The sequence below is a fragment of the Medicago truncatula genome, chromosome 1 (assembly GCF_003473485.1).
Source record: "Medicago truncatula cultivar Jemalong A17 chromosome 1, MtrunA17r5.0-ANR, whole genome shotgun sequence".
NCBI classification, from domain to species: domain Eukaryota; kingdom Viridiplantae; phylum Streptophyta; class Magnoliopsida; order Fabales; family Fabaceae; genus Medicago; species Medicago truncatula.
In genome coordinates, this window is record NC_053042.1 from 54,065,616 (window position 1) to 54,087,685 (window position 22,070).

General features: G+C 31.5%; 3 protein-coding genes across 3 annotated transcripts; all 3 read left to right on the forward strand.

Annotated features, from left to right (window-relative positions):
* Positions 1 to 2,468: 2,468 nt before the first annotated feature.
* Positions 2,469 to 4,229, forward strand: LOC25485542 (uncharacterized). Its single transcript, XM_013614778.2, has one exon. The coding sequence runs from the start codon at positions 2,469 to 2,471 to the stop codon at positions 4,227 to 4,229; it is 1,761 nt and encodes a 586-aa protein (XP_013470232.2).
* Positions 4,230 to 5,522: 1,293 nt separating this feature from the next.
* On the forward strand, positions 5,523 to 7,708 carry LOC25485543 (uncharacterized). The gene has a single exon (XM_013614779.3). It carries the CDS (start codon positions 5,725 to 5,727, stop codon positions 7,507 to 7,509), a length of 1,785 nt encoding a protein of 594 aa, XP_013470233.1. The 5' UTR covers positions 5,523 to 5,724; the 3' UTR covers positions 7,510 to 7,708.
* An 11,565-nt stretch (positions 7,709 to 19,273) lies between these two features.
* Positions 19,274 to 21,402, forward strand: LOC25485544 (protein NUCLEAR FUSION DEFECTIVE 4). Its single transcript, XM_013614780.3, has one exon. The coding sequence runs from the start codon at positions 19,343 to 19,345 to the stop codon at positions 21,128 to 21,130; it is 1,788 nt and encodes a 595-aa protein (XP_013470234.1). The 5' UTR covers positions 19,274 to 19,342; the 3' UTR covers positions 21,131 to 21,402.
* The last annotated feature ends 668 nt before the right edge of the window (positions 21,403 to 22,070 follow it).

Genomic DNA, 22,070 nt, shown 5'->3' on the forward strand with positions numbered 1-22,070 from the left:
CTCTGAACTCTTTCTTTAACAACAAGGAACTTGATCTTTATGTGTTTCAACTTCGTCGATTTTCTGTTGTTATTGGAAATATACATGTTGATTTACTGTCACAATAACTTTAGTGTATTTTTATATAAAAAAAAAAACTCCACATCCACTATGTCCATCCCTGTAACAAAGCTTCGCAATTGTCTCAAAACATGTTATCTTTGCATCCAACAAAATCAGAGTCAGTATATCCAATGTTCTGAAGCTGATCTAACCTCTGATATGCGAGAATGTAGTCTTTTGTTCTCTTTAAATATTGCATGACTTATTTCGTTGCTTTCTGATGCTCTAATCATGGATTGCTCAAATACATGTCCAACATCCCGTACATTATATCTAGACACATACAAACTTGTGCATACATTAGACTCCCAATTGTCGATGCATAAGGAATCTTCTACATCTCATTTTCTTCACTGACTGAGACTAAACTTGTCACCCTTATCTGCGGGGGTATCTCATCGTTTACTGTCTTGCATGTCTTATCTCTTGAGAAAATTTTCAATATAGTCTTTTTGTGACAATCCAATAATACTCTGAGAACAATCATAATGTATGATGCCCAATACAAAAGATGTGTTGCCAAGATCTTTCGTCTCAAAATTCTTATCTAGAAATCTTTTGATTTCTTGCAATAAATCTACATCATTGCTGGCAAGCAAAATATCATCATCATATAAAACCAGGAAAATATACTTGCTCCCACATAACTTATGATATGTACAATCATCAACCAAATTTACCTTAAAACCAAACGAGATGATCACTTGATAAAATTTGGAATACCATTGCCGAGATGTTTGCTTGAGTTCATAAATGAATTTCTTAAGTTTGCAAATCATATCCTTTGAATTTTCTAAAACAGTTTTTTGGCTGCACCATATAAATTGTCTCAATAATGTCACCATTTAGAAACACAATCTTTACATCCATCAGATACAACCGAAGATCAAAATGCTCCACCAATGCCATTGTAGTCCTAAAAGAGTCTAACAAAGAAACCGGAGAGAAAGTCTCTATATATTCAATGCCTTTTTTCTATGTAAATCCTTTTGCGACAACACTGAGCTTTGTACCTTAAATATTGAGTTTCACACCTTGTGGCAATAGGATAAGATCTCAAACGTCATTGTCCTTCATGGCATTGATCCACCTTTTAGAATTTGAATTTTCCATGACCGCATCATCATCAATTAACTTTGTTTTTTCGAAAAATAATTTCCAATAGAGCTGGATTTCGATGCCGGGGAAATGATGCCATTGTCCCCATATATCTTAGTCTAAAAATTAGAATCAAATCCATCTGTTGGTACACAAGCAAATGTAAATAGGAGGAAAACTTCATTTTCGTTCAGACAAATATAAAGGATCAGTTGTTTAGATACTCTACAAAAAATTCATATTTACGTACGATCAAATATTTGTTTTGATACTTTGTAAATGGAAATTGATCATTTTTAAAATGAAATTAAATCTCAAAATCATTCATTTTCACTTGAAGTATAATATAACCATCTAGAATTCAGTTTCTCTCACATGATTCATCTGCTAGAGCCTCAGAAATCAAAGATATAATTTGGAATAATTAAAATTGTTTCTTTGAATAAAAGATAATTTGGCTAGGCAAGGTGTTTTAAATTTTGGATTCTCTTGCTTGTGTTGGAGGTTGTGGTTGTGATGAAAACATTTATTTTTTAATGTCCTATTTTTAGATGAATTTGGAAGTTAATCTTAAAGTGGTTGAGCATCCCATGCGCTTTATCAAATATAACTAGTGACCATGCTCCACAGTTGTGTGGCTTTTGTTTATCATCAAAGGTATCAATGGAAAGGCTTCAAGTAGTTTGGCTAGCGTGCATTTGACAAATTTGGAAGAAACACAATAATAGATTTTTTCAAAAAGAATCATGGGTAGCGGATATTGTGGATAGGGGAAACTACATTTGTGGTGGTTGCATAAAACAATTTCAAGACATTGGTTATGGTCTAAATCATTCGTGGTCGAACCCAATTGAGTGCTTTCATGTGTAATAGTTATTTTTTTCTTTGTTGTAATTGTCGTTTTTTGGTTTTGAATTTGATATTTTACTCTTGTACTCTTTTTTCTTGGGATTATTCTCAATTGAGGTTTTGGTGATTTGTATCTTAGGTTGTTGATGTTATTCTTTGCGCCTCTTGTGCTTGAATAGTTTTAAATATATTTTACCTTTTTTTTAGAAAAATCATAACCAACTAGATTGATATGGAGGAAACATAGGTTGGCCATATTGTTTTCTTCATATGCAATAAGTCAACATTAGAAACGAATAAGGGCACCAATATTGGTTTTAAACAACTTGCTCCATCTCATTTATACAATAGCACTTCTACTTCTATAAGTGCCAACAAAAGTGCTAGCTATTGCAAATTTGCTTGCAATCCAAGTAAATATGGCAATTGGTGTTCATGATTGGGGAGACATGAAGAGTCTCACCGTCCAAGTCATCACCGGACGGTGGTTTGTCATTTTTGCCTCCTTTCTAATCATGTCGGCTGCCGGAGCCACCTACATGTTCGGTCTATACTCCAGCGACATAAAAGAAACACTTGGCTATGACCAAAGCACACTAGACCTCCTTAGTTTTTTCAAAGATTTTGGTAGCAATGTTGGTATCCTTGCAGGACTAATCAACGAAATCTCTCCACCTTGGGTAGTTTTAGCAATAGGTGCTATACTTAATTTCTTTGGTTACTTCATGATTTGGTTATCCATAACAAAAAAAATTGCAAGACCACATGTTTGGCAAATGTGTCTTTACATTTGCATAGGTGCTAATTCTCAGTCTTTTGCAAACACCGGTTCACTTGTTACTTGTGTTAAGAATTTCCCCGAATCTCGCGGAGCTGTTTTGGGAATTCTAAAAGGATATCTTGGTCTTAGTGGTGCTATCATCACACAACTTTACTCTGCTATTTATTATAATGACTCAAAGGCTTTGATTTTGCTTATAGGTTGGCTTCCTGCCGCTATTTCATTCGCTTTTCTTAGAACCATTCGGTATATAAAACCTGTTCGACAAGTCAATGAGCTTAAGGTTTTTTATAATTTCTTGTACATCTCACTTGCTCTTGCTGGTTTCTTGTTGGTTATAATTATTATAGAGAAGAGTAGTAGTTTCACACAGGGTGGGTTCGGTTTAAGTGCTGCTGTGGTGATTTTCTTGCTTTTTCTCCCACTTGCTGTTGTTTTTATTGAAGAGAACAAGATTTGGCAGAGTAAAAAGCTTGCTTTGGTTGACCCTTCACCAGTGCAAATAGTAACAGAAGCCAACAACAACCTCAGTTCAACAACCTCTGCTGTTTCAGTTTCAGTCCCAAAAAAAGATCCAAAATGGTGGGAAGATGTGTTCAATCCACCGGCAAGAGGTGAGGATTATACGATACTTCAAGCACTTTTCAGCATAGACATGTTGATACTATTTGTGGCATGTATTTGTGGTATTGGTGGATCATTGACAGCAGTTGATAATCTTGGTCAGATAGGAACATCACTTAGATATCCAAAGAAAAGCATAAGCACTTTTGTGTCTTTAGTAAGTATTTGGAATTATTTAGGACGTGTTTTCTCTGGATTTGTTTCAGAATATTTTCTAACAAAGTACAGATTTCCTCGTCCTCTTATGCTTTCTTTGACTCTCTTTGTCTCTTGTGTGGGACACCTTTTGATAGCATTTGATGTGCCACAGGGTCTCTATGTAGCTTCAGTTATTATCGGATTTTGTTTTGGTGCTCAATGGCCGTTACTTTTTGCCATTATATCAGAACTCTTTGGACTTAAATATTATGCAACTTTGTATAATTTTGGAAGTATAACAAGTCCAATTGGCTTATATGTGCTTAATGTGGCGATCACTGGTCATTTGTATGACAAAGAAGCTGAGAAACAATTGGAAGCACTTGGAAAGCAAAGAATAGAAGGGCAGGAATTGAATTGTGTTGGCGTTGATTGTTTCAAGTTATCTTTCATTATTATTGCAGCTGCAACTTTCTTTGGTGCTGTTGTTAACCTTATTTTGGTCGCTAGGACAAGAAAGTTTTACAAAGGTGACATATACAAGAGGTACAGAGAAGAAGCTGAAATGGTGGAGGTAAAGAACGTGGGAAAGACAGAAGAAGGTGACAAAGTTGGCAGCAGCATCGGCATGCGGTGACAACTTAGAAATAGGGCAAATGGTTAAGGATCATATCATAGATCATAGATCCACAATTAAGTGTAAATATTAAATTTTCCCTTAAAAAAGTGTAAATATGAAATTTAATATGTTGTCATGCATATTTTCTATATCTATCTAAAAAGGGAAGACACGATTTTGAGATGACTTTTTCGTTTTCAATTGTATCTTTCATTTAAACTATTTTGTTTACAATTGTATAAATTAATAATTAAAAACTATGAAATCTCATTAAAATAGGAACAGCACCACTACAATAGAAATTTAAATCATTACTTAAAAACTTAGTTATGAACTTATGAATGACTAACCACTCACACTTGAAAACCAATAATATTCCCCTCAAGTGTAAGTTTCCACCACTTATACTTGATCCAAACACTAGGATCTCAATCCTGCTCCCACCAAGCTGAATTTGGGTTCTAATACCACTTGTTGGGGAAATAAGGGGAGCGACGAAAGCAAAAATAAGTCAATATTCCCGGAGCATAATAGAGGTTGACACGACATCTCCATCCAAAACCTTAAGACATTAGGTATATGAGTCACATATCTTATATATCCAACATTTTACACATTTATAGCAATGTGCGACTAACCACTCATACTTAAAATCCAACATTTTACCAGAGTTCTCAACGTGATATTAGAATCATATAATATCCACCATGGATTCTCTAATGCATACCTTTTAAGATATTATCATCCTCTTCATTCTATCTTTGTTGTTTGCTAGCTACCATTTATTCTATTCTTTTTCATTCAATGAATGTTTTCTCTAATATGAAAATATCATCAGGATCATGGATATTGCTCTCTCACATCAAGAAACTCCACAATAAATAATATTATGGGTGTTCAACAATAAGCCTTTCTAGTGAAAGGTTTGTTATGAGTGATATTGCTATTTCTTTGTTTCACAGGTTTCTTGCCAAAAGTTCATGTTTTTATTCTCTTGTTGAAATTTTTCATGCACCCAAAAAATATGGTGGTAAGCTCCTTTAATTCTACAGTATGGAAGTCAAACTTTTTAATTCTCAGTATGCTTTTATCATGTCGTTGAGTTCATATGATTGCTCATTATGGACACACTGCTCTTTTCATATTACTACTTTTAATTTTATTCCTGCTTTTATGCAACCTTTTGTAAATGTGATGTTGGAGGTATTCCTCATCAGCAGCAGTTGAGTTAATAAATTACTAATTAAATTTTTTATTTATCAAATTTTGTTGGTTTCAAACACAACTTGTATCCATGACAATCTTGTTGACTAAAAGATATATGTATAAGAGATAGAACTCATGATTAATTTATCCTATTGTTTGCTGACTCATCAAAATAAAAGAAATTGATAGCAATTTTAATTTCTGTCTCCATCTCTCTCTATTTAATTGAACATACCTCATTTATAACAGCAGTTCACAGCTGCAGAGCTACTGCTAAAACTAAAACTAAGTAGTAAGCACCAACAATATGGCGGTTGGTAATTCCATTGGTGTTCACGGTTTAGGAGACATGAAGAGTCTCACTGTCCAATTCATCACCGGACGGTGGTTCGTCATTTTTGCCTCCTTTCTTATCATGGCAGCAGCCGGAGCCACCTACATGTTTGGTCTATACTCCGGCGACATAAAAACAACACTTGGCTATGACCAAAGCACACTAAACCTCCTTAGTTTTTTCAAAGATTTTGGTAGCAACGTTGGTGTCCTTGCAGGACTAGTCAACGAACTCTATCCACCTTGGGTAGTTTTAACAATAGGTGCTATACTAAACTTTTTTGGTTACTTTATGATTTGGTTATCAGTCACCAAAAAAATAGCAAGACCAAAAGTTTGGCAAATGTGTCTTTACATTTGTATAGGTGCTAATTCTCAGTCTTTTGCAAACACTGGTTCACTTGTGACTTGTGTTAAGAATTTCCCTGAATCTCGCGGAGCGGTTTTGGGAATTCTTAAAGGTTATGTTGGTCTTAGTGGTGCAATAATCACACAGCTTTACTCTGCTATTTACTATGATGACACAAAGGCTTTGATTTTGTTTATAGGTTGGCTTCCTGCTGCTATTTCTTTTGCTTTTCTTCGAACCATTCGTTATATGAAACCTGTTCGACAAGTTAATGAGCTTAAGGTTTTTTATAATTTCTTGTATGTTTCACTTGGCCTTGCTGGATTCTTGTTGGTTATGATTATAATCCAGAAGAAGAGTAGTTTCACACAGGGTGAGTTTGGTTTAAGTGCTGCTGTCGTTGTTTTCTTGCTTTTTCTTCCACTTGTTGTTGTTTTCATTGAAGAGAACAAGATTTGGCAGAGTAAAAAACATGCTTTGGTAGATCCTTCACCAGTGAAAATAGTAACAGAAGGTGAAACAGTAACTGAAACAGAAAAGGTCAACTCTGCTGTTTCAGTTTCAGCTCCAAAAAAAGATCCAAAATGGTGGGAAGATGTGTTCAATCCACCAGCAAGAGGTGAGGATTATACAATACTTCAAGCACTTTTCAGCATGGACATGTTGATACTATTTGTGGCATGTATTTGTGGTGTTGGAGGAACTTTGACAGCAATTGATAATCTTGGTCAGATAGGAACATCACTAAGATATCCAAAGAAAAGCATAAGCACTTTTGTGTCTTTAGTAAGCATTTGGAATTATCTAGGACGTGTTTTCTCAGGATTTGTTTCTGAACATTTTCTAACAAAGTACAGATTTCCTCGTCCTCTTATGCTTACTTTAACACTCTTTGTCTCATGTGTTGGACACCTTCTGATAGCATTTGATGTGCCAGAGGGTCTCTACGTAGCTTCAGTGATTATTGGATTTTGTTTTGGTGCTCAATGGCCATTACTTTTTGCCATTATATCAGAACTTTTTGGACTTAAATATTATGCAACTTTGTATAATTTTGGAAGTGTAGCAAGTCCACTTGGATTATATGTGCTTAATGTGAAGATCACTGGTCATTTGTATGACAAAGAGGCTAAGAAACAATTGGAAGCACTTGGAAAGCATAGAATAGAAGGGCATGAATTGAATTGTGTTGGTGTTGATTGTTTCAAGTTATCTTTCATTATTATTACAGCTGCAACATTTTTTGGTGCTGTTGTTTCACTTATTTTGGTGTCTAGGACTAGAAAGTTTTACAAAGGTGACATATACAAGAGGTACAGAGAAGAAGCTGAAATGGTGGAGGTAAAGAACGTGGGTAAGACAGAAGAAGATGACAAAATTGGTCAACGGCAGCATGTGGTGACAACTTAGTTTTTAAGACAAGTGGATAAGGATGATATTAATTATATAGATCATAGATTCATAATTAAGTGTAAACATGAAATTTAAAATGTTGTCATACATATTATACAGTATAATATGTAACATTATGTGTGCTAATTTTTCTTTCCCGTGATGTATAATTTTCATTTTTTTATTTGATTGCATTGTTATACTATAGTTTAATGCAGATCTGTTCCTTTACTTACATGACATGCACATCGTTGGTCAATGCCAAGTTCAAGTCTTTGTTTTAATTTATAACTAGTTACAAACCCGTGCTTCGCACGGGTTCAATAACGTTTTTGATAAAAAAAAAAATTCGAAAGAAGATATGTTAAAACGACGGAACATTATGATTCATCATAAAATATGTATGGGTTGGTTCCAAAGCATTATAAAGATCTGCTGTAGAAAAAGGGCATGTTCTATTTTGTTCAAAAGATTAGGAAAATAACATTATAATTAACATGATACTAATTTGAACCAATGAAGGAACCAATAATGTGCAGATTAACGTTACATAATAGTTAGGTTTATAAAAGAGACTCCAAGTGTCAAAGACTAACTAAAAAGAGATTTTTGCCAATATTTACATCAGACAAAATGAAAAGAACAAATGACATCCCAAAGTCAAAATAGTTTACGATTACAGTCCAAAGCGATACGTCAAAATAGTAGAAGTTCAAATAGTTCAGCAGCAAATATCTACTTTAGAACAACTCGAACGTGCAAGTTCTTCGGTGACTTTTCGAGACCAAATATGAGCTTACCACCTTCTATCATCACACGTTCTCTGCAGAAATTGATCCATAGCCCACCCAAGTATTTTTCATAGCTTGCTCTTTCGGCGGTAATGAGGCGACACTTATACTTTCTCTGTATGCGAATATAGTTACATATAATTTATAAAATAAAGGTAGCTTAACTGATTTAAGCTAAAGAAAATGTATCATGACTTCTAATTTATCTTCCTATTATCTTCCTATAAAGTCTAGATAAATACATGTATGTGCATTATATGAACCCCGTTGACCAATTAACATTGTTGAAACAAATGGAAATTAAGCATCACTCCCGCATGTGCATCTATAGCTAGCACCATTTGACATTGATGTCTTCGAACATTTGGTGCAACTCTTATAATACCATCCAAACTGGTTATGATTGAATTTAGTTGTTTTCCAAATAGTGATGAAGAATGTATCCTAACCCAAATTATGCACATGAAATAAAGAATAATGCAATATGTATTTTTAACTTGTGCATCAAAAAACTCAAAGCATGTCCGTGCATAAAAAAAGCAGACCATGACTAAGTTTATAAATTCAGTAATTGGCCTAACCTGAGGCAGATTGAAAAAATCGTTGTACAAAGTACGTTGAGAAGAAGCCGAACTCTAACTTAAGTTATGACTGATACTTTGACTCTGAGCTTGAGAAGTGTTAAGGTCACGACAACAATTCAAGAAACATGGTCAATAAACAATCAAATCAGATTGTGAAATAATAAGTTACTCTAATACTATATTTTGAAATCATAATGCAAACTTACTAAGTCTTAAACTTCTCAACAACCGGATAATGTAGGTTGATGAGCAGCCTCGAACCTGACCAATTGTTACATATATTTGGGTTGCCAATGACTACAAAATGGAAGAACTCAAGGTAAATAGATGGTAAATGATCAAGCTACGGAGTATTTTTCCCATAGTGTTACATCAACTATATTCTCACTGCATAAGGAAAGACATCTTTCAGGTCATTATCAAACTTATACAAAATTCTATCATCTGATGTTGACAAATTAAAAAATAATACCTTTTATCTTTCAACACAATGTTCGTACACGGTTTCTTTCTAGTCCCAATTGGTGTTGTCTTGACAATCTCATGAAGAAGCCCGATGATTTCTTAAAAAAAATATTACATCTATAATAATATTATAATCGGAGAAAACAAAGAAATAAATTAAAGCACATAACTATATCATATAAAATGTCAGATTTGAATTTTCCATCTTGAATTTCCTTAAATGACTTAAAACGAAATTCATGAGTAAGAACGTTAGTTAACTTGTCATACTTCTGCACCTTTGTATCAGAACCAAAAACAACCCTAAAGAGATTAAATACAATGTCATTATCAAACACATGACAATTATACAAAGTATAAGTCTTGTTTTCCTCGATCAAAGCCTTTCAATGCTCCAATTCTCTATACCGAGTTATTACATGAACTCGATCACCCTAAATTCGAGAAAGAAACCAAAAAATGTAAATAAATCAAAATGTACACTAATAAGTAACATTGATAAATCATAAAGGAAATTACAACAAATCTTAACCAACTCATCTAATCTTTGCATCACAAATAATGAGCTTCATATGTTGATTCTCATTACTACCATTTACAATCCAAGAATCCAGCACTCCAAATCCTATTTTCCAAATGTCCAAATCATTTTTTAGATCCTTAATGTAGTCATAATCCCTTGACATCCAAAGTCCTATATAAAGATACAATAATACATCATTTAATTTTATTCCCTTTGTTCATTCTGATATCGAAAGAAGCTAACATATTCCTATGTGATCAATTTTTGTATCATCAAATCAACCTGATCTTAAATGCACAAATTTCTGAATCATCAACTTTTTGGACGTCAATGATATGACCAAAACAAATTTCACCAATCAACTTTTGTACGGCTCAATCATATAGGAAAGAATAAACCAAATATGAAAATTGTTATGGCTTTATGATTACTCACAAAAACTAAAATAACCCACATACATCAATTTTTTTTCAACCACAGTACCAGAAGCTAAAATAACAATTGTGTCAAAACCTTATCATGAGCTAAAATTCAATCATCATGATTTATCAATGTTACTTATTAGTGTACATTTTAGTGTCTTTCAAAAAGATAAGAATTTATATTATATGATATTATATTTGTTACATTGTTGGTGCCATGGAAACATATATGTTTAGTTTTTTCGAATAAGAAAAAGATATGCATAGTTTGTTACAATATAAGGGTGCAAAATATATATATAAGTATAATTTTTCTAGGCATCTAGACCTTTTTTGAAGATAAGAATAAAAATAATCATACGCATTATGCAACGTCAAAAAAAATTATACGCAGTAGCGTAACAAAAAAACAGACACATATAAAGTATTACTCTAAGCGCTAATATGTGTGTTCGTATATATTTGCGAGGTTGAAGAAAGAAAATAAAAATATTTGGTATCATTAAATGACAGCGTGAATAAAAATATTTGTGAGGTTGTGATGATTAAACGATATTGAATTTAAATTTATAAGTGATAAAAAGATAATAAAATTCCTTTGAAAAAAAGGTAATAAAATTAAATGGGACCTCCTTAAAAATAATTAAATGGAACGATTCAAAAAAAAATTTAAATGGAAGAAAAAATCATATTGAAATATAATATTAAAAAATAAAAGAAAAGGTTCCCAGTGTGAGTTGAAAAGATGTGCTTTTGAAATAAATTGTCGAGAAGTAGTTTTTTAAAGTAACATTCAACAACTTTTGGCCAAAGCTCATTCCATTCAATTTTATGCATTAAAAAAAAATTACTTTTTGTAGTAAGTACTTAATTGATATTGTGTTTGTGTTTGACCTAACTTCTCCTTAAAAATGTAAAAAAGTTGGAAAAAAGCCGGGTCAAACGATACCTTATTCTCCTACAACGGCAATGTAGAAACAACTGAATTTGGGACAAAAAATTGAAAAATAGTTAAAAACATAAAAATTGGAAATAAAATATTTGGTATCATTTAATGACAGCGTGAATAAAAATATTTGTGGAGTTGTGATGATTAAACAATATTGAAATTAAATATATAAGCGATAAAAAGATAATAAATTTAAATGGAACATCCTTAAAAAATTAAATGGAACGGTTCAAAAAAAAAGTTAAATGGAAGGAAAAAAACATATTGAAATATAATATTAAACAATAAAAGAAAAGGTTCCCAGCGTGAGTTAAAAAGAGGTGCTTGTGAAATAAATTGTCGAGAAGTAGTTTTTTTAAAGTAACATTCAACAACTTTTGGCCAAAGCTCATTTCATTCAATTTTATGCATTCAAAAAAATTACTTTTTTTTAGTAAGTAAACAGCGTGAGTTAAAAAGAGGTGTTTGTGAAATAAATTATTGAGAAGTAGTTTTTAAAGTAACATTCAACAATTTTTGGCCAAAGCTCATTCCATTCAATTTTATGCATTCAAAAAAATTAGTTTTTTTTAGTAAGTAATTAATTGATACTATGTTTGACCTAACTTCTCCTTAAAAATGTAGAAAAGTTGAAAAAAAAACCGGGTCAAGCGATACCTTAATCTTCTACAACGACAATGTAGAAGCAACTGAATTTGGGATAAAAAATTGAAAAATAGTTAAAGTTATCAAAAATATAAAAATTATAAAATAATTAAAAAATTGTGAGGGGCAAAATGGGAAATGCACCCATATAATGGTGAGGTGGCAACAACACAATTCCACCAATTAGAAAATTACAAAAATACCCCTCCTAAGGACAAAATGGGAAATTTATAGGGCATCAACTTTAATAGTAGTATATAGATATTCATTTTCATTTAGCTTTTAATTAAAAATAAGCTTTGGTCAATGCTTGCAACAGTGAACATGACATATTTGTTTAAGATTGTTTGAGGCTGTGCTCCAAACATGTTTGAAAGAACCCATGTAATTGTAATGTATTGGTTGTGCAAATAAAACAAAGACATCTATCTATGGAATCGAAATATACTCCAATATTTCCACTCCGAAGTTGTGCCTTATTGAGATTGGAACAATGACTCTGTTCATTTTTAATTGGTAACATGAGTACATTAAAATTTGGATACAACCAAAAGGGGACCAAAATTATAAGAAAATATATAGTCGTTTTAAGTTATAAAATTAAATCAAGTACACAACTTGCAGTAGGAGGGCATTCCAAGCATTTATCATTCTCAAATAGTACAATTCCTCATACCAACGAAGACAGGGCAACAACAGCTAAACTAATCTCGGTACTACGACCAGGGTTGTCTCCAACAATTTGAAGGTCCCGTTGTAATTTCGACAATTTTAATTTAAAATGTATTGGAAAAAAAAACAACGTCAATTATAGTGATAAACATCTTCCTTGTAGTTAAATATATGAGCAATGGTTCTAACATGATTTTTATCTACAGAAAAATAGACATTTACCTATGGATAATTTATAATTGATAGCAAAATTATTGTATTCTTGACATTTAGTGATGAATTTTGTCTGTATGTATAAGTTTTTTTTTTCCTTTTTTTTCTCTTCAAATTGTGAGGGGCCCTCTAAGTCTGAGGCCGTCTGCAAGGGACTTGTTGCAATTGTACAAGGCCGACCCTTTGTTATACAATAGCGGATAGCTAAGAAGTTAATTTATAATTGATAGTTGACAAGTTAGCTTACAATTGATAAAATATCTTATTGAATTTGTAGTATTTTTTAAAATTAATGGTTGAAGTAGTTTATCAAGAAATATTAACCTAGTAAAAACAATAACAAAATGTGTAAAAATGAGAGAAAAGATGATAAACTTTAAGCTACCATCTAGATCAGCTTATCAAGAAATATTAACCTAGTAAAAACAATTTATAAACTAACGAGAAAAATAGCAGTTACCAAACATGTATATTTTAGTTGTAACAAAAAAAAAAACATGCATATTTTAGTCATATGAACTTATAAACTATATTTTAGCAGCTATAAACTAACTTATTGTGCTTGACAAACACACCCGTGACTTTTGCTTAATCTTGAGAAAGTTGTCACCAAAAACCAATTAAGTTTTAACTATGTGTAACATATATAGCTTACCAATCTAGAATCAACTGCCACTAGTAAATGCACCCAGAAAATGCTGCCTCAGATGTGATATAAAGGATTTACCAGTTCTTGTTCAAAAAAAATAGGAATTTGATTGTGAAATGTGATAGCAACATTAACTCCATCCAACCCTCTCTTTTCAAGGATTTTAATCATCTTCATTCCAATTTCTCTACATCTCTCTCAATCCTCATTAGTTCTTCTCTATCTCTTCACCTCTAAATTCAACTCATTTTTTCTTATATTCCATATGAGTACGAGCAAGATTTACTCTAATAATTTTTTGACATTATTTATACCTCACTTTTTATACTTATTTTGATTCATAAGAAAATAGAGTGCCTCCAACATCATAGTGACTCATGTGAATTTTTCTTATAACTCAAACTTAGGATTACATATTCCAATCTGGGATTAAATATCACTGTCATGTTCACAATTTTACCTCAAAATCTACCCTACCGCACTTGCTTTGCTATATGCTAAATCCATTTTCCATTTATGAGTAAATACCAGTGACGTTGGACACAAAGTGTGTAATATCATGTCGGTGAAAGAAATATATATGCTCACGGGCGTCTGGAATGAAAAAGACAAACACTATTAGCATTTAGCAGGCTAAGGAAATTGTGTAAGCAATGATTTTTCAGGAATCTAGTATATCTATTATTTTCTGCCTCATCAAGCAGACAAAAATATCGTGCAAGGAGTGGTTTCATACCTATAATATATTCTAGATAATGCAATATAAAGTTGAATTTTTTACTCAAAAATATATTCTTTTTTAGCTCCTAACTTTTTCAAAATTGCGATTTTGGTCCCCTAAGAAATATAACTACAAAACCGCCCCCTAAGTTTTGCATTTGTGACAGTTTTGGCCCCAAGGCCAATTTTGACTCGGTCTACTCTGACGTGACACCTTAAATGAGGTGCCACGTATTATTTATTTTTTTACCAAAAATTGACCTTGGGGAGCCAAACTGCTACAGTTGCAAAACTTAGAGGACGGTTTTGTAGTTTTTTTCTTAAGGAGCCAAAATCGCAACTTCGAAAAAATTAAGGGGCGAAAACTGCTATTAAACCTCTTTTTTATTTACTGCAAAGTTTCTTAAGACTAAGCAAGTAATAAAAAAAAATTAAAGCAAATGAAAATATATTATTATCTCATTTGGTTTTTTCTGTACAAATTATCATCTCATTTGTTTTTTATTTTTATTTTTTTTGGTACAATCTCATTTTTTTTTTTATTTAACTCCCTAGCATTATTAATCCACTTAGGTTGATCCGATCGTTGAGACCTTAAATCTCAAGTTCGATTCTGGTTAATGTTAATTTTAGTAGGTTAGTTTGACTCCTTAAAGAAACTCTTACGTTATTTTTTTTTTTTTTTTGACAATCTAACGTTACTTTTCTTGACAGTACCATGCATCGTGTCATACTTGCTATAATTCTCAAAAAGTGATTTTACCATTTATTTTTTTTTAACAAATGATTTGACATAATAAGAAAATAACAATTACGTGAGAATGGCTTAATTTTTTTTTTTTTGTCAAATACTCTAGTGTCAAAAGCTTACACATATATATGCATTTGTCCCTACGAGGATGGCTTAATTTAGGCTGATTTATCGATGATTTGGTTTAATTACATACAATGATCATTTGATAATTTGATGATTAACATCAATGTCGATTGACTTCTTCTTAAGTCATTCCATTTTGATGATAAATCCTTTTCTTTTACCAAATTTTGATGATAAATTTTGACCAAAACAAAGCGGCTAATAAATTTTGTCCCTACCAGATTGCAGGAAAGATTTTACTTCCTCCAATAGCATCACCCACCGATGTATCTATGTATGATTTTCAAACAGTGTGGTACAGCTCCCATGACTTAGAATTTAGATCAAGCTGAAACTGAAGCCGAAAAAGTAAAACAATGGTCCCGCTACTAACACAAGTCAACTAAAGAGTCTCTATATATGGCTGTGGCTATGCTCATGGATTGGTGGAGTTTCCTCTACTTTCGGATATGCTAAGAAAATTTAGGCTTTGTTTGAAAGTTTGGAGGGAGAGTTTTGAAAAAAAGGAAGAAGTAAATAAAGAAATCGAAGACATCGGGAGAAGAGAGCTTTTGAGGTTAATTTTTTGTTTATAATAAAAAATCCCCTCATTTGAGAGAGGGTTTTGGGGGTTATGGAAGGTTTATATGAATTTTTCAAATCCAATCTATGTTGTTATAATATTTTTAAAATTAAAAATATATTAATCATAAGTATTAGTTTATCATTCTCAAAAAAACTGTTCTTTAAAAAAATGTGAATTTTTTTGTCCATTTTTCTATATATTTCCAATCCTCCAAAGCCCTCCTCTCCCTTACCCTCCAAACTCCCAAACAAAGCCTAAATATTTGTCCACATTAAATGTTAATACTACTATTCAATTAAAAAATTCGATGAATATATACTTTTCAAAACAATACTACTCATTTCGATCACATTTATAAGCAAAAACACAACTTTTTAAATTTATTGAATAACTAATGTATCTGGTCTATATAAAGGGTCGAGTTCGATTGTATTGAAAAGAAGGGATTGAAATTACAATTTGTGAATGAAATCTTCAATTTGTGTATTGGAAGAAATGTGTGTGTGTGTGAGATGGTTATTATTAGATATAGGAAGCAAAAGGGCCACATAGAGAGAGATGATTTTTCTAGGTTATTTTGTGAAAGTTGATGAAGGTGATGTTGAAGATAAAGAAGAAATGGAAGCAAGAACATATGAAGATAGGGAAAAAACATTAGATGGTTTTAGTGTATTGTTACTTACAATAGACCTCAAAGATCATATAGTTTATTTTATAATAAATAGATCAAACAGTTAAGATTAAAAAGTGAATGAGGTTTACGGTGGAACATCTATAATGTTTGTTCACCTAATACATTTGGGATTAACCCTTGATAAAATGAGCTAAAATGAGCAACAAAGATGAACGTAAACGACTCAAACAGATAAAAAAAAATAAAAAAATTCAGCCTTATTATATTAACATTATAAACATCAGACAAATAAAAACATAGGTTACTCATAAACTAAAACAAAGAAGAAAAACATTCATACAATTGTAAATATCTACCTTAGTTTACATCTGCATTGCTAATTTATACCGATTTTGATTGAAAATTACAAAATCATCTTGATTTCATAGTGACTTCAAATAGTGAAAAATAGTTATTTGGTTCAAATGAAAAAGTGTGCACTGGCTGATTTATATCTTTACATGTAATGATACATCAATGTAACATTGGTCTATCATTTTAGTCAATACATATTTTCTAATTTTGACCATCGAACGATAAGTTTATATTATATAGATTATTTATGTAAAATTTTACGTAGATATAAAATTATTTGGCATGTTATTTGAGACTCATCAAAATTCAATAAATATATACTACTTTTTTTTCTTTTCTAATATACTACTTTTCAAAACAATATTAAATACTAATTTAAAATACAATCTTGAATACCGTAAAACAAAATGCAACATTGAATCAAAAGATATTCAAACATGATTAATTTTTAGGTCTTGTTAACTTGTGCCCTAAGGGCACATGTTAAGGATTCTAATAATAGCAAGTATTTATTGAAAAAAATTAATTCACATGAAATATTTAACTTTTGGTAAATAAATGAACACAATTTTCTATGCAAAATTTCTATGTTTAGTACATAAACATGTGCTCCAAGGATACAAGTTAACATTTCTCTATTTTTATTTGTTTACTATCCATAAAAATTATTTATAAAAAAAATGAATTTAAAGTTGTACACGTGTTATCTCTGTTTTTTATTTCTTTTTTAAAAAAAAAAAAAAAAAACTTAAATTAATAGTTTTTCATTTTAGAGTCCAAATTTTGCTTTACTTGCTCAAAATTTAGCACCTTGGACCCGCAGTAGATGATTAAACATATCCTCATGACTTAGGCCCTTGAGATCCGCTATGAGACTAATGTTTTGGTCTAAGAGATGTAGATAATATAGATGCACACAAATAGTATGATATTTGTGTTGCTCCATTGAAATAGTATGATATTCATATGCGCCTTATATTTGTGCGGATATCCGTTAAACAAGTTGAGGTACAAACATGCACGTTTGAATATTTATGTATATTTTTTAAATCTATCTATATTTTTAAACTTTTTTATTAAATTATTTAAAATTTAACAACAAAAGTTCATCACAATTTTTTTTTGGTGTTAGTTCATTTCCATCTTCTAATAAAAAAAGATAATAACATTCATACATTTCATCTCTATCAAAAAATCTTTAAATGAAACTATCCCTACAAGCATTGTAAGTTGACATCGTTAATGGTAACCCACACTAGCTCAATAAAATATTGATAGGTTTAACTAAAAAAAAAATGTTTTACCTGCTCACAAGGAATTATCGTTTTTTTCTAGGAAACGAGTTATTATTATTATTTTTTCTGAAATACACAAGGAATTTTTTTATTGAAAAAGTACAAAGAGAAGAGTAATACAAGAAAATGCATCATTATATAGATACGATGAAGAAACGAATTTCACACGCTCTATCAAAAAAAGGATCTTCTCTCAAAAAATAAATCAAAAAAAGGAATTTCTTTCGATTCAATATTGCAAGTTCAAAGTTGAATCCCCTAAAACAATTAAGGGAAATATTAACTTATGCCCTTAGGGTATATGTTAATGTATTAAACATAGAAATATCTTCAATTTTTTTTTTAAAATCTCTAAATTCTTTTAATAAAAATTCTACTTTATGTCAGACAAATGTACGTTTCTTTTGCCAGACTCCGTTTCCCCAATTTTTATCTTGTTTGGATGAAGAAGAAGCGGTTCTAGGAAATGTGATTTTATGTCCAAAACGCCAGTTCTGCTGAAGCTCATATTCCTAGCTTCTGCGGTTAATCCCAAAATCAATTTTTGTTTATTGTACATTGGCAGTTAAAAAACTCATTTCCTTCCTTCTTTGCCCTCAGATCTATATCGTTTTCTTCCTTCTCTCCCTCTTGAACAACCCATTTCAGTTTCTATTCTCTGTCTCAGCATTTCTGAATTTGTTAAACATTTTTTTCTTGTTTTCTTCGCATCAAGCAGCTTCCAGGATCTCTGTTTTTTGTTTTTTTCACATCAAGCAGCTTCCAAAAAATTTGTATATTTTCTTTTCTGTTTGTTTTGCGATGCGTTTTGTTCCTTCGCTTTGTTATATATTATAATCATTAATTAATTACTATATCTTTTTATTAGTTTTTACGTTTTTTTAGGAAAAAAAATAGTTTTTAAGTTATTATTAATATTGATTACGATTCTTCAACAAAACAAAAGAAAAGTTATTATATGGTCCTTAAAAAAAGAAGTTATTATCATGGATCCCCTAAAAAAAATATTGTTATCGATGTATACTAATTAATTATTTGAAACAAAAAAAATATTAACAAAATTGAAAAACCCATTTTGGTAATTATACATTTAAAAACAATTTTGATTCAATGTATCCAAACAACAACAACTTATAAGAATCATTTTTAACGAAGTGCATCCAAACAAAAATCAATTCACATCTAACTCACTTTTAATCAAAATCAAATCTTTCAAACTCAATTTTATCAAAATCAATTCTCGCCACCGCTATACCAAACACACACTTAGAAAGTGTGAAATTTTGACACGAGAAAATTCAAATGCACATGTACATTGATATCATGACAGCCAAAGAATTTATTGAAGTGTGCAGTTTCCAGTTAGTAAAGTGTAGAAAATAAATTTGTAAAAAAAAATAAAAAATAGTACAAAGTCTCGTCTATATAATGATTGGCAGACTAACACTACCTAGCCAACATCTTCAACTTCTGTTACTATTAGTGACACAAAAATGGCGGTTGAAGGTGTAAATTCATTGAGGTTATCTCAAACAAAAAACCTCATAATCCAAGTTATCACAGGACGATGGTTCGTGGTGTTTGCTTCTTTTCTAATCATGTCAGCTTCAGGAGCCACCTACATGTTTGGTCTTTACTCTAGTACCATAAAAACATCCTTAGCCTATGACCAAACAACTCTTAACCTCCTTAGTTTCTTCAAAGACTTAGGTGGCAACCTTGGTGTTTTCTCTGGCTTAATCAATGAAATCACACCACCTTATGTTGTTCTTGCAATTGGTTCCCTTCTTAACTTCTTTGGTTACTTTATGATATGGTTAGCAGTGACTAAAAAAATACCAAAACCGAAAGTTTGGCAAATGTGTCTTTACATTTGTATAGGTGCTAATTCTCAGTCTTTTTCAAACACTGGTTCACTTGTTACTTGTGTTAAGAATTTCCCCGAAACTCGTGGTGTTGTGTTGGGGATTTTAAAAGGTTATGTTGGTCTTAGTGGTGCTATTATCACACAACTTTATTCTGCTATTTATTTTGATGACCCAAAAGCTTTGATTTTGCTTATTGCTTGGCTTCCAGCTGCAATTTCCTTTCTTTTTCTTCGAACAATTCGATACATGAAACCGGTTAAACAGAACAACGAACTTGGTGTTTTTTACAAGTTTTTGTATATTTCACTCGGTCTAGCTGGTTTTTTAATGGTTATGATCATATTACAGAAAAAAGTGTCTTTTAAACAGAGTGAGTATATTGGAAGTGCTTCAGTTGTTCTAATTTTGCTGTTCCTACCTCTTGCTGTTGTCTTTGTTGAACAGAAAAAGAGTCAAAAGCTTGCATTTGTCGATCCATTTTCAGTTAAAATAGTAACTGATCAAGAAGTGAAAGAGTCTGCAGCAAAAAATTGTGATACTAATGCAATGGTTTGTGTTGTTGAAGTAAAAGAAACTAGATGGTGGCAAAATATTTTTAGTCCACCTGAACAAGGTGAAGATTTTACTATATTACAAGCCCTTTTCAGCATAGACATGTTATTGCTATTCTTTGCTGGCACATGTGGTGTTGGTGGAACTTTAACAGCAATTGATAATTTAGGTCAAATTGGAACCTCACTTGGATACCCAAAAACAAGCATAAGCACATTTGTTTCATTAGTGAGTATTTGGAATTATCTAGGAAGAGTTTTTTCTGGTTTTGTTTCTGAACATGTTTTAACAAAGTACAAATTTCCACGACCACTCATGTTCACATTGATTATGTTTTTATCCTGTGTCGGTCACTTATTGATAGCCTTTGATGTGCAAAATGGCATCTATTTTGCTTCAGTAATCATTGGATTTTGTTTTGGTGCACAATGGCCATTGGTTTTTGCCATAATTTCGGAGTTGTTTGGGTTGAAATATTATTCAACTTTGATGAACTTTGGTGGGGTAGCTAGTCCAATTGGATTATATTTTCTTAATGTTAGGGTCGCTGGTCATTTATATGACAAAGAAGCTAAGAGGCAATTGATTGAAAAAGGAGTAAAAAGAAAATTGGGTCAGGAATTGAATTGTGTAGGAGCAAGTTGTTTCAGATTGTCTTTCATTATTATCACTGCAGCTACTTTGTTTGGTGCCATTATTTCACTTATTTTAGTGGCCAGAACAAATAAGTTTTATAAAGGTGATATATACAAGAGGTACCGATCAGAGCAGGTTGAAGTTGAAGGAGCTACGGCTGAGATGACGGTGGTCCAAAATGACGGCAAGAGAGGAAAGGAAGAAGCAAAAGCTACAGTGATGTGATTGATTCATTGATGTATAGGGGTTGAATGTTGAATGTTGTTGAATGTTGATTGGTGTTTGAATGTTGATTTATAAGCAAATTTCACTACCACTAGGACGACAATGACTAGGAACCGAAAAAAAAATTCAATCCATTTTTGTGTCTATAGTATAGGACCGCTTTCTTTTTCAATACCCATCTTTCACTGTACTCATGTGATAAATATAGGGAATCAATTATAATATCTAATTTTGGCTATACATGAATGAATTTTGTGTATTCAACTTTGGCATTTTCTTGTGTCCAACATTTTGCTGTCTCAGCTACGTGCTTGGTTTGGCACCATATAGCAAATTGTTAGTTACTTGTTTAAAGTAAATTAACAATGATGATTACTTGTAAAAAGAATAAAAAATCACAATCATATTCATGAATCCAATTCAGTGGGAGATACTAAAAAGAGAGCTATAAACTTTTAATAATTGAAAAGAGAGCAAAATAAGATTCTATGCTATTTTATTATATTACTTTTAAGCAGTACATGTGACTACTATAAAATAGTAACCCAAGTATACTAAACCGAGTAAATTATATGCATAGTTTTTTTATTTTATTAAAAATTTCTTTGTTTACCTAGGCAATGTTCACTCATGTGAAGGAGTACCAATTACTCAATTTGCAATTGTAAAATATCAAGAAGACAACGAGTTTAAAGCTCTGTTTGTGGAAAAATATCTCACTCATGTCCCTATGAACATCATTAACTTACCAAAATATCCTTTATTCTAACAAATTAAAAACAATTTTTTTTTCTTTCTCAAATCCCACATATTCCATCAAAGATATGGATGGAACACAAGTGAGATAAATGATTTGGTATGAAATCATATCGGATGATTTAAAAAAGATAAATGATATTTGTGAAATCGTATCTCTATACTCATGACATTACTCTTTTAA

Bases quoted from the DNA above. Each gene is read 5' to 3' on its own strand.
- LOC25485543 (XM_013614779.3), top strand. From the start codon at position 5,725: ATGGCGGTTGGTAATTCCATTGGTGTTCACGGTTTAGGAGACATGAAG.
- LOC25485544 (XM_013614780.3), top strand. From the start codon at position 19,343: ATGGCGGTTGAAGGTGTAAATTCATTGAGGTTATCTCAAACAAAAAAC.
- LOC25485542 (XM_013614778.2), top strand. From the start codon at position 2,469: ATGGCAATTGGTGTTCATGATTGGGGAGACATGAAGAGTCTCACCGTC.